The sequence below is a fragment of the Arachis ipaensis genome, chromosome B10 (assembly GCF_059453495.1).
Source record: "Arachis ipaensis isolate K30076 ecotype BB chromosome B10, ASM5945349v1, whole genome shotgun sequence".
Taxonomy (NCBI): domain Eukaryota; kingdom Viridiplantae; phylum Streptophyta; class Magnoliopsida; order Fabales; family Fabaceae; genus Arachis; species Arachis ipaensis.
In genome coordinates this window covers 21,617,014-21,629,777 of record NC_142435.1, presented here as the reverse complement: position 1 = coordinate 21,629,777, position 12,764 = coordinate 21,617,014, and the positions used below count along the sequence as shown (strand labels likewise).

Here is a 12,764-nt window from a genome sequence, read left to right as displayed (position 1 = left end):
TATTATCAAACAATCTCACATAAAGTATAGACTACTACTAAAGTTTTAATATTATGGACATATATACTCGATTAAATTTATCATGAGTACACGTTTCTAATTAAGCTTAACTCAACTTAATAGTGATCGAGGTTTTGGTAGAGCAACTTAATTTAATAGATATAGTAATTTTAAATTTTCTTGTTATTCATATTACAAGCTAATTTAGTACTTATAAACAAGTTTAATTTACACCCATATTTACTTAATTTTGTACCCAAATAGATAATAAAATTGTTTAAATTTCTTCTTTAAATAATTTTAATTCATGTAGTTGTACATCATGGATTGTAAATTATTTATTATTACTATTTTATTTTAATTCATGTAGTTGCACCCTACATATTATAAATCTATATAACTATAGATAGCCTTGGTTTCATCTCCGAGCTGGAGACCTCCCTGCAGTCCACGCCAATTCCAGTCCAGGTGGAAGCTCTCCTCCACGGTGGCATCCCCTCCAGCGTGGCTTCTCATCTTCAGGGGTGCATATGCTCTTGTGTCATTCTGCCGTCAGCCATCCCTTTCACCTTCTCTCTCACGCAACCTACGTTTCCTTTCACCGAATCGCTCACGCAACCTGCCTTCTTGATGGATTTGTTTGAACAGGTAATGATTAGTTGGAACCCTAGGAGCTTTGCTTTCTTCTCCTACCTTCGTTTCGTCTGCCCTATGAAACTCTGTGTACGAGCTCTATTTCTTGGTACTTTGCTTTGGCACCGTTCATCGCAGGTTAGGGATTTTCCGATAGAGTCTCAAATTGAAGATCTCCAATGAATCAATCAGGTGTATCCAAACCTATTTTCCTCTTCATCCTTTTTCTTTTCCTTGATTGTGTACATCTTTGTGATCAATTTTGGTATCTGTTCTACGGTTAACCCAGATTTTATTCTCTAGGGTTTGTGAAATTCCTAATTATAAAAATTGTGATAATTTTTCGTATCTGTTTGACGGTGAAGCCAGCTCTTATTGTCTAAGGTTCGTGAATCTTTGTGATCAATTTTGGTATCTGTTCCACGGTTAACCCAGATTTTATTCTCTACGGTTTGTGAAATTCCTAATTGTGTAAATTGTGATAATTTTTCGTATCTGTTCGACGGTGAAGCCAGATCTTATTGTCTAGGGTTCGTGAAATTCCTAATTTGCAAATTGTGTCTATGTGACTTGGTTTGTTTCTGGGTTCATGTTCTTGGTTACATTCTTTGGAAGTTGCTGTTAATTTTGAGGATGGTCTATGAATCTGTTTCCTCTTCTTCATTTCGTTATTTAGATTTTGTTGGTATGATTATCATTTCTCCTTTTGCTAGCTGTTGAATTGTTTGTTGCATCTGGTTTGTGTATTTCATCAATTGTTGGTATTTTATAATGATTATAAAGATTGTCTTCTTACTTACCTTTTCTTATATTTATTGATCACGGGTTTGGCTTTCTGAATCATTTTCTAGGTATGGGGTTTCTACCTAATCTACTTTCTCCATGGTGATGTGAGTGACAGAGTTTTTTCATCAAAGTCAGTTTATAGACCCAGCTTCTCCTATTCAAGTTTTGCATTCCCAATTTCATTATCTCCTATTCAAGTTTTACATTTGAATTTTCATTCTCATTCACTAATCCCTTTGAATTGTTTGGGCTGAATGTAGCAATTTATAATTTTTTCTGCATTCAGAATCATGTTCTCTTATCTAAATTGGTTTGTTTTTAGGTTCATGTTCTTCGTTACATTCTTTGGAAGTTTTTGTCAGATTATTTGAAAATTGATGAATCTATTTTTAATTTTTTACTTTGTGTATATTCAACAAATCCATTGAGTTTTTATACTATTTTCTGCACTGTTTGTGTCACTGGGGAATTCTCTTCTATATAATCTACCATATAATCTATTTGATGAGTGGTGATGTGATTGATAGGACTTGATTCATAGCTTCTTGCTGATTTATTTGCATCTGATGAAACCTTTTGTTAGTTAACTCAGTTGCATTTCAATTCATTCCCAATTCCATTCCTTTCTGTTCAAGGTATTAGGTTTTAATCTCATCGGTTTCATGAATATTGATGTGATTGACAGATTTTTATTGATGTTTGTCTATACTTTTTTTCCCATTCAGCTGCTGTTTCGAATGTATCCCTACCTAACACATTTACCAACTCTCATTGCCATGAGTAGAATCATTGTTTGGGGTAGTTGATGACTGCCTTCCCTATGGTATAATGACATGTAGGTGCACTGTAGTAGGTATGGTGTGATATCTCAATTTTTGGTCCCTATTTGTTGATTTCTTGAAAGTTTCCCAATTTCATTCTCTCCTATTCAAGTTTTGCATTTGAATTTCCATTCTCATTCACTAATCCCTTTGAATTTTTTGGGCTGAATGTAGCAATTTATAATTTTTTCTGCATTCAGAATCATGTTCTCTTATTTGACTTGGTTTGATTCTGGGTTCATGTTCTTGGTTACATTCTTTGGAAGTTTCTGTCAGATTCTTTGAAAATTGATGAATCTATTTTTAATTTTTTACTTTGTGTATATTCAACAAATCCATTGAGTTTTTATACTATTTTCTGCACTGTTTGTGTCACTGGGGAATTCTCTTCTATATAATCTACCATATAATCTATTTGATGAGTGGTGATGTGATTGATAGGACTTGATTCATAGCTTCTTTCTGATTTATTTGCATCTGATGAAACCTTTTGTTAGTTAACTCAGTTGCATTTCAATTCATTCCCAATTCCATTCCTTTCTGTTCAAGGTATTAGGTTTTAATCTCATCGGTTTCATGAATATTGATGTGATTGACAGATTTTTATTGATGTTTGTCTATACTTTTTTTCCCATTCAGCTGCTATTTCGAATGTATCCCTACCTAACACATTTACCAACTCTCATTGCCATGAGTAGAATCATTGTTTGGGGTAGTTGATGACTGCCTTCCCTATGGTATAATGACATGTAGGTGCACTGTAGTAGGTATGGTGTGATATCTCAATTTTTGGTCCCTATTTGTTGATTTCTTGAAAGTTTCCCAATTTCATTCTCTCCTATTCAAGTTTTGCATTTGAATTTCCATTCTCATTCACTAATCCCTTTGAATTGTTTGGGCTGAATGTAGCAATTTATAATTTTTTCTGCATTCAGAATCATGTTCTCTTATTTGACTTGGTTTGATTCTGGGTTCATGTTCTTGGTTACATTCTTTGGAAGTTTCTGTCAGATTCTTTGAAAATTGATGAATCTATTTTTAATTTTTTACTTTGTGTATATTCAACAAATCCATTGAGTTTTTATACTGTTTTCTGCACTGTTTGTGTCACTAGGGAATTCTCTTCTATATAATCTACTATCTACTATATAATCTATTTGATGAGTGGTGATGTTATTGATAGGACTTGATTGATAGCTTCTTGCTGATTTATTTACATATGATGAAACCTTTTGTTAGTCAACTCAGTTGCATTTCAATCCTTTATTGGTTATGCAAAAGTTGCTGTATATTTCACCTCTTGCAAAATAGTAGAGCTGATTTTCATGAATTTGTTTGCTTCTTTGATAAAGGAAAATGCTTATGCCACTCCCATTCAACTTTTGCATTCCCAATTCCATTCCTTCCTGTTCAAGGTATTAGGTTTCAATCTCATCCGTTTCATAAATGTTGATGTGATTGACAGATTTTTATTAATGTTTGTCTATACTTTTTTTCCCATTCAGCTGCTGTTTCGAATGTATCCCTACCTAACACATTTACCAACTCTCATTGCCATGAGTAGAATCATTGTTTGGGATAGTTGATGACTGCCTTCCCTATGGTATAATGACATGTAGGTGCACTGTAGTAGGTATGGTGTGATATCCCAATTTTTGGTCCCTATTTGTTGATTTCTTGAAAGTTTTAACTTTTTTTTCCTGTTTTTGTGTTGGTTCAGGTTTTGCTCCTATGATTAGTTGTCTCTATACCATTGAATGGAGATGCATATGGACTCAGATTTTGTTTTCCCTCCATTTCCATCCTCAATTTGAATTCAAAAAGGTGAGCCTTGTGTGCTGGATTTTTTCTATAAAAAGATGGTTGGTGAACCACATTCAATGCACAAACATTCTGCTGTGTTCTATTTCCTCCTAAACTTTGTCTATTTCAGAATTTTTTTTGTTCATATTTTTATCTATTTCATCAACTCTGTTTATCTCCTTTCTTTCCTCTGCAATGCCTCCTCCATTTGATATGATTTCCAAGATACATCTTCCTAGAGAGGCTTGGAGGCTGAAAGCTAGGGTTCTAAGGCTTTGCGTTGTACCCTCTTTTGGTAACCATGAGGTTCCTAACTCAATGGAGATGATTCTCCTTGATGAGCATGTTAGCCCCTATTAGCTTCTCTTTTAAATATGGTGTTAGTTGTTGTTTTTTTAAGTTTTCAAGTTTAAATTATGTGTTTCACTAATCTGATTTTGTTCTTTTGTTGGATTTCCAGTGTAAAAAACTTCAAGATACAGTTAAGAAACCACTCCTTAATAGGTTTAGGGATCATATAATTGAAGGTCAAGTTTATAGAATGGCATACTTTACTGTTGTGTCAAATCATGGTAGTTATAGAGCAACTTCTCATGAATTCAAATTGGTTTTCCTTCACCGAATCACTGTTGTAGCTGTTGATGAAGATGTTATCCCTAAGACTTGTTTCAACATGTTACCTTTTTCTGAGCTGTTGAACATGACCCAAGATTATGATTTTTTAGTTGGTGTGTCTATCTTCTTGGTCTACTGTTATTCAAGTTTTTTTAACAAATGCTTTGAATATTTAATAGGTTGTGTTTATCTGGAATAGATGTCGTTGGTCTTTTAACTTCAGTGGGAGAAGAGAAAGAATATGCAAAAGAGGGGAAAATTGTGAAAATGATTGTGCTGGAATTAACTTCAAAAGAGTATGTTGATTGAGTCATTTCTCCTGGTTTTTCTTTATGTTTTAATCATCGTTTTTCCTTATTTTCTGTTTCATTCTTTGTCATGTTTTGAGTTTCAGTCTTACAGTGCGATGTGCATTATTTGGGGACTATGTTAATCAAGTAAATCATTTTCTTGCCTCTGGCTATGTGGAGCAGCCTGTTTTAGTCATTCAACTTGCAAAAGTCAAGTTCTTTAGGGGTACATTGTTTGTTTTCTATACATCTCATTGCTACTCTAGGTGTTGTCTCCAATAAAATTTGCTAGACTCTTTCTGTGTTGCTGTGTAAGTCAAGTAGGCCTTCAAAATGTGATGTATGCCACTCAAATGTTATTTAATCCTGATCTTCCTGAAGTTGTTGAATTCAGGCAGAGGTTAGCATGGTTTATTTTGTTGATTTTTATTGTATTCTTTATTTAGAACCAATCTGGAGTAACAAGTACAAATGTTTGCATAATTTTTTTTAGTATGGTTGAGCAAGGTGTCAATGGTACCCAGCCACTCTTTATTGCAAATGAGGGTAAAGTTGTTTCCTTGGAAGATGATTTCATGCGTTTAACTAGAAAATGCACTATTGAAGAGCTTCAAGATAACAATGAGGTTGTCTTCTTTTGAGTTAGTTGTGTTTATGTTTATTTTATACACAAATGAACTGAAAAAGAAAATCAAAGAACAATTTCCAGATCTGTTTTTTCATTCATATTGTTAACAAATTTTGGAATGCCCATTGCATAGGAGGGTTCTTTTATCATTTTTGGTACAATCCAAGGTATTGTTGAGGATGGAGGTTGGTGGTATTCTGCTTGTGTCTGTGGAAAGGGTATCTATCATCAAAATGGTGCATATTACTATGATTTTTGTTTAAAGCACATAACTAATGTGACTCCAAGGTTAGAAATTTTGTTCAAAATGTCTTTTCATTTTGTCTTGTGGATTGTTTATAAAAATAATGTTTCTTGGTATTATTTATTCCGAATCATTGTGTTCCTTTTTTGTTTCTCTCTGCAGATTTAAAATTAAAATAACAGTTGAAGATCATAGTGGGGAGGGTATTTTCCTTCTCTTTCATCGTGAGGCATCTTATTTGCTTAAGAAATCATGTGCTGACTTGTTTACTGAGGTTCAAAGAGATGCAAGTGTATGCTCTTAGTTTTCTTTTGTGTGTTGTTCACTTTATGGGATGTGATATGTGTTATTTAAACTCTACATTTCTTATGCATTACTTTTAAAATAGCTTGTATGTGGGGATACTTATCCTCCCATATTCCAAGGACTCATTGGAAAGAAGTTACTGCTGAAGGTTGATACCAAAGGTGTCCCACATGATACATTTTATGGCACTTTCCGAGTTAGGAGAATATGTGATGATCCCACCATTATTGCCATGTTTGAACTTCCTGATTATGATGCTGATGACGAGTCTACTCCAAAAAAGGTTACATATACATATAATTATTTTTAGATTGTGTAAATTCATGTTTTGTTCCTTTTTTTTATTGTGCTGTGGTAAATTTTTCTTATGGTCTTATGTATTTTTAAACTCTTATGTATTTTTATCTTGTTGAAATAATTAATGCCATTATAAAATTATTTATGGAATCATTTAGATCAGTAGATAGATTTAATTTATATAGTTGTTTCAAACATACACAAGTAATAGAGGTTATTAAATTGTTTAATTAGTGTTTATTCTTGTTTTGGACAATATGAAGGGTTTTTTGGTTATCTAATTGGATTCATGTAATTAATTAATTAATTAACTTTTCTACCTAAATAATAGACAAGGGGTATTTGCTGAAACTTTCTTAATTTGATGTCATAATCAATAGTTGTATCTTAAAAAAAATTTAACTATTCTGTGGGTTCCTCTAATTTTTGAAAATCTTCTATTAGTTCCATATAAATATTTTTTCTTTTAGTTCTGTCCGTCAATTTTTTTTTAGTTTTTTCAATTATGCCTTTGTTGATAGTGATTCGGTCAATTGTATAAGGAGATGTTTACAACAAAGAATATGGTGCATGGATTCAATTAAAAGAAAAGGAAATTCTTGGCAGCCAATTCAGAAAAAAATTGTGGAATGACTCAATTAAAGTAAAAAAAAATATAGGCACTTGGTTCAAAATTTTACAACATTCTATTGACCAATTGAGTCATTAAAGTCTAAAAAAAATACAAGATAATTCTAATAGTAATTTAGATTATTTAATTTGAACCTTGATAGTTAGTATGAGTGATTAAAATAATGAAACAAAGTTTATTCTAATGTTAGCACAAATCAAACTGTTCTTGAATGTGCATTTAGCTTTATTTATATTTAGTTATTTGATAAATCAATGTTTAATTTTCATTGGTTTTCATAGTTTATTACATTTTTAATATTCAATTTGGATGCTGATTATTAGATAATTAATTGATTTCTTATTTCATCATTAATTTTTTTATTTTTCGTTGTCGAATATATATTTACATAAGTTTGTGTTATTTTAAATCAAAATCGATGATATAGACTAGTCAGAAATATATGATCATTCGATAAATTCATTCAGTCAAGTTGGCTCTGTTATTGATCATCCTTTGTTCTTGCAAAGTGAGATACAAGGTATGTTCTCTTTATTAAAACATTTATTATTCAAGAATAGTAAAATATTATTCTTATTTGCTTAGTGCTAAAAGATTCCATTGTGCTTCTGTGATGAGATATTATTCAGTCAGTATAAAATAGAAGTAGTGTTTTGTCATATATTTTTTTGACAAAATTTAAAAGAGTCAAGTATTTAGTCTATATTATATCTGTATGCTAATGGTTTGTTCATTTTATGTTGAATATATTTCGTGCCACATAATTGAGATGAAATTCTTTTGTTGTTGTGCATATTTTTTTCGACTTTATCTTTGCCAGGTTGCCTTGATGTTGGTGATCCTAACTATGAATGTTCACTTTGTGGCGCGTGTTTCTGGTTATTAGAACGTGTTGAAAGAGACTCTATAGTTAATCGTCCTATTTTTACTGTTTGTTGCTCAAAAGGAAAAATTCAGTTACCTTATCTCCGAAAGCCCCCAGATCTGTTATATAATTTGATTAACGGACATGATAGCAAGAGTTTGTACTTCCAAAAAAATATTCGATCTTAGAATAGTATGTTTGCCTTCATGTCTCTTGGCGGTAAGGTATTGGATTCAGTGAATGATGGGAAGGGTCCACCGCAGTTTATAATAAGTGGTCAAAATTATCATCGGATTGGAAGTTTGCTCCCAGATGCTGGTCCGAAGCCTAAATTTGCCCAGTTATATATATACGACACTCAGCATGAGATAATGCATAGGCAGCGAATCTTTGGGTATGTGTGTTTGAAATTTTGTTGCTCGGCCTTTTTATTGTATTTTCCTGATGTTTTAGTGTTATTTGTATTGGAAAACAGGTTTATAGCTGTGATCTGATAGTTATACTGTATTTTGTTCCCGTTATAAAGTCTTATTGGTCTTTTTTGCTAATAATGATATATCAAAATATATGACATTTGTATTCTGTGTGGTTTTTAAATATATTTTTGTGGTTAATGTATATTTGTTTTAGGCAAACATCTGAGATAGATAAAGAATTGATAGCTGAGTTATTACAAATGATCGATACTCATAATGTCATAGCACAGTCATTTCGAAGAGTTAGAGAATTCTATCAGTGTCATCCATCTGAGATTTTCTCTTTGAAGTTGTATTCGCAAAGGAAGGTTGATCGAAGAATTTACAATGCTCCTTCTTGCGATGAAGTTGCTGCTTTGATTGTTGGAGATTTTGATTCATCGGATCATGGCCATGACATTATTGTTCGATCTACTGGTGGTCAGTTGCAACGTATTTATGAAACTCATGCTCTGTATTGGCCCTTACAGTATCCTTTGTTGTTTCCATATGGTGAGGATGGTTACCAACTGAACATTGGTTATCGAGGTGAACAGCCTGGATATGTTCCTGGAAGGAGAACAAGGGTTTCCCTTAGGGAATTCATATGTTTTCATCTCCAGATTAGGGAACACGAAGATAGAATTATTCACAAGTGTAGACGGTTATTTCAGCAATTTGTTGTTAATTGTTTCACCATGATTGAGTCCCAAAGGTTGCATGAGATTAGAATGAAGAAAAGTACAATTAGAGGAAAAGTCCTTCAAGGAATAGAGGAGGCTATGCATCGTGGCGATGATGAAGCTTCTTCAATTGGGACACGAATCATTTTTCCTTTTTCCTTCACTGGTGGTAGATGTTATATGTTTAACCGTTGTCAGGATGCCATGACAATTTGTAAACATTTTGGCTATCCAGATTTATTCCTCACTATTATGTTTAATCCAAATTGGCCTGAATTTCAGCGATTCACAGAGCGAGAGCGAATTCCCATCACTGATCGTCCTGATATCTCTTGTCGTGTCTTTCTTGCCAAGTTGAAGTGCCTCCTTAGCGATCTCAAGGAAGGTGTGTTTTTTGGTCCACTTAATGCAGGTATGTTCTTTTCTCACTTAGCATCTCAATCTCTGTCTGTTGTCTTCGGACATGTAGTTGTCTGGCTTCTGTAGGATGTTTTTGTAGTTTTTAGGTATGTATACTATTGAGTTCCAAAAAAGAGGTCTACCGCATGCACACATGTTACTTTGGCTTAACGTGGAAAACAACTTACAAAGTGTTGAAATTGTTGATGAATTCATCTGTGTCGAGCTACCCAATCCCCAGAAATTTCCATCTCTTTATAATGTCATCACCAAGTACATGATCCATGGTCCCTGCAGTCGACTTAGACCGAGTTCTCCTTGCATGAAAGATGGTAAGTGCTCAAAATTTTATCCAAAAAGATTTGTTGACCAAACGAGCTTTGATGAGGATGGCTATCCAATATATAGACGTCGTAATACGGGTGTCACAGTGAAGATCAACGATGTTGATATTGATAACAGATTTGTTGTGCCCTATAATCCACTGCTGTTAATAAAATATCAAGCTCACATAAATCTTGGGTTATGTAACAAGTCAAACGTGATTAAGTATCTTTTTAAGTATGTCAATAAGGGTTCGGATCGGGTGACTGCAACTGTTGGAGAAACATATGATGTTGGTGAATCCTCCCAGGTGGTTGATGAGATTAAACAGTATTACGATTGTCGTTATTTGTCACCGTCTGAATCCATGTGGAGAATTTTTGCTTATGATATTCATCATAGATGGCCGGCGGTACAGAGGTTGACTTTTCACTTGCCAAACTAGCAACATGTTGTATTCGATGATGCTGATATCACTACTCATGTTTATTTGCGCAACAAAGATTTGCTGACGATGTTTACGGGTTGGATGATGGCCAACAGGCGGTTCTCGGAGGGGCGGTCTTTAACATATGTTGAATATCCAGGAAAATTTGTCTATTGTTCGAATAGCAGGGAGTGGAAGCCAAGACAGAGGGGATTCTCAATTGGAAGATTGAGTTTCGCTCATCCCTCATCTGGTGAACTTTTCTACATGCGGATGCTTTTGAATGTGCAGAAAGGTTGTACCAGTTTTTGAAGTATAAGAACCGTGAATGGTGTTACTTATGATACATTTCAAGAGGCATGTTTCGCCATGGGATTCTTGATAGATGATAAGGAGTATGTTTCTGCTATTAAGGAAGTCTCCGAGTTAGCGTCAGCTGCACAGCTAAGGAGGCTTTTTGTGATGTTGTTGCTATCTGGTTCCATAGGAAGATGTCAGTTTGGGAACAAACTTGGGCTTATTTGTCTGATGATATTCTTTATCGCAGAAGACATGAGCTGCAATATCCCGGTAAGAATTTTGTTCATCATAAATTTATTATATGACAGGCAGGCACACACACACACACAGTACAGAAATCATATTATGGTGCTAATATTTTATTGATTATCGTTAAACGTAGATCTAACGATGAGTCAGGATGAGTTGGAAGCATTTTGTTTGTTGGAGATTGAGAAACTATTGCAGAGTAATGGAAAATCATTGAGAAATTATGCTGGCATGCCGGTTCCTAATAACTCTTTAGTCTCTCAATTAGCAATTTGATGTTGTTGCGTGAGTTGCAGTATGATACTGTTTCTTTGACTCGTGAGCACGATGCAAATGTCTCCAAGTTAAATGAAGAACAGAGGGTGGTCTACGATAAAATTATTGATTGTGTTTCGAATAAGAGGCATGGATTCTTTTTTGTGTACGGGTTTGGTGGCACTGGAAAAACTTTTTTATACAGAGTTTTGTCAGCTAGATTGCGATCTGAGAAAAAGATGGTTATAAACGTTGCTTCTAGTGGTATTGCTTCTCTGTTGTTACCTGGTGGTAAGACGGCGCATTCTATGTTCAATATTCCTGTTGAGCCGACTGAAGATACTATTTGTCGGATTAAGAAGGATAGTCCAAAAGCTGAGGTAGTCCGATTGGCCGATTTGATTATTTGGGATGAGGCACCGATGACTAACAAATTAGCATTTGAAGCGCTCGATAGGACGTTGCAGGATATAATGGTTTCGGTCTCTGATAGGAATAAAGATTTACCTTTTGGTGGGAAGGTGGTCGTTCTTGGTGGTGATTTCAGGCAGGTCTTGCCAGTTATTCCAAAAGGTTCTCGTGCTGAGATTGTGATGGCGTCCATAAATTCTTCTGTCCTCTAGAAATACTGTGAAGTTTTGCGATTGACCAAAAATATGAGGTTAGCAAGTGGATTGGAACAATCAACTGCTCAGGAGTTAAGGTCGTTTTTAGATTGGATACTTCATATCGGTGAAGGTCTATATGGAACTCTGGTCAATGACAAACTTCTTGTTGATATTCCTTCTGATCTAATCATTCTTGTTTTGGAAAATCCAGTGGAAGATATTGTAAATACAATCTATCTGAATTTGGTTCAGAATTTTCGTGATCCAAGCTTTTTCCAGGATAGGGCAATACTGGCTCTGACTGTCGAGAATGTTGAAGAGATAAACAATTATATAGTTGACTTGTTGCCCGGTGAGGAGAAAAATTATCTCAGTGCTGATTCGATATGTGGTAGTGATGCCTATTCTGATGTTGAAGTTGATTGGATAAATGTTGAATTCTTGAATTAGATTAGGTGTTCTGGTCTACCTAATCATTCGTTGAAGTTGAAAATAGGCGTGCCTATTATTTTGTTGAGGAATGTTGATCCAGCTGGGGGTTTGTGTAATGGGACTCGACTTGTTGTGCGAGATCTAGGGACAAATGTGATCGGTGCGGATATTATTTCTGGTAGCAATGTTGGGGATAAAGTTTTTATCACCAGAATGAATTTGATTCCCAGTGATACGGTTATACCGTTTAAATTCCAACGCCGTCAATTCCCAGTTTCTTTGTCGTTTGCGATGACAATCAACAAAAGCCAGGGTCAGACATTATCAACAGTCAGTTTGTTCTTGTGCCGTCCTGTGTTTTGTCACAGTCAACTTTATGTAGCTCTTTCTCGAGTTAGGAATAGAAATGGTCTGAAGATTTTACTTTGTGATGAAGGATTAGTTGATCCTACCAAGACTGAAAATGTTGTATTTAAGGAAGTTTTTGATAAGATATAATGTAATTTTTTGTTATTTTCTAATCTTATCCGTGTTATTTATAGTTTTGTTTTGGTGTACGTTTTCTTTAGAGAGGGACATCTTCTTTGGGGTATGTCTAAAATCGTCTCAACCATTTTGTGTGCACTAGATGCACCATTTTTTATGGACGATTAGATTCTATTAAATGAATATTAAAGATGTTATGAAAGAAGAGTATTCATACGCTTTATAAA

The 12,764-nt window shown here is 34.3% G+C and overlaps 3 protein-coding genes across 3 annotated transcripts; all 3 read left to right on the top strand.

Annotated features, from left to right (window-relative positions):
* Positions 1 to 4,238: 4,238 nt before the first annotated feature.
* Positions 4,239 to 5,091, top strand: LOC148579377 (uncharacterized). Its single transcript, XM_088501344.1, has 4 exons — positions 4,239 to 4,388; positions 4,504 to 4,771; positions 4,858 to 4,954; positions 5,061 to 5,091. Exons 1-4 carry the CDS (start codon positions 4,239 to 4,241, stop codon positions 5,089 to 5,091), a joined length of 546 nt encoding a protein of 181 aa, XP_088357470.1.
* Positions 5,092 to 5,286: 195 nt separating this feature from the next.
* On the top strand, positions 5,287 to 11,634 carry LOC107620315 (uncharacterized). The gene is made up of 12 exons (XM_088489788.1): positions 5,287 to 5,348; positions 5,442 to 5,574; positions 5,710 to 5,864; positions 5,983 to 6,112; positions 6,209 to 6,409; positions 8,395 to 8,453; positions 8,550 to 9,469; positions 9,888 to 10,200; positions 10,324 to 10,502; positions 10,622 to 10,777; positions 10,890 to 10,993; positions 11,053 to 11,634. Exons 1-12 carry the CDS (start codon positions 5,287 to 5,289, stop codon positions 11,632 to 11,634), a joined length of 2,994 nt encoding a protein of 997 aa, XP_088345914.1.
* A 33-nt stretch (positions 11,635 to 11,667) lies between these two features.
* On the top strand, positions 11,668 to 12,069 carry LOC107620313 (uncharacterized). The gene has a single exon (XM_016322492.1). The coding sequence runs from the start codon at positions 11,668 to 11,670 to the stop codon at positions 12,067 to 12,069; it is 402 nt and encodes a 133-aa protein (XP_016177978.1).
* The last annotated feature ends 695 nt before the right edge of the window (positions 12,070 to 12,764 follow it).

Bases quoted from the DNA above. Each gene is read 5' to 3' on its own strand.
- LOC148579377 (XM_088501344.1), top strand. From the start codon at position 4,239: ATGCCTCCTCCATTTGATATGATTTCCAAGATACATCTTCCTAGAGAG. The intron at 4,772-4,857 runs GTGTGTCTATCT...TATCTGGAATAG, and splicing joins AGATTATGATTTTTTAGTTG to ATGTCGTTGGTCTTTTAACT. The intron at 4,955-5,060 runs GTATGTTGATTG...TCAGTCTTACAG, and splicing joins CTGGAATTAACTTCAAAAGA to TGCGATGTGCATTATTTGGG.
- LOC107620315 (XM_088489788.1), top strand. From the start codon at position 5,287: ATGTATGCCACTCAAATGTTATTTAATCCTGATCTTCCTGAAGTTGTT. The intron at 6,113-6,208 runs GTATGCTCTTAG...CTTTTAAAATAG, and splicing joins AGGTTCAAAGAGATGCAAGT to CTTGTATGTGGGGATACTTA. The intron at 8,454-8,549 runs GTCTTTTTTGCT...TATTTGTTTTAG, and splicing joins CCCGTTATAAAGTCTTATTG to GCAAACATCTGAGATAGATA.
- LOC107620313 (XM_016322492.1), top strand. From the start codon at position 11,668: ATGAGGTTAGCAAGTGGATTGGAACAATCAACTGCTCAGGAGTTAAGG.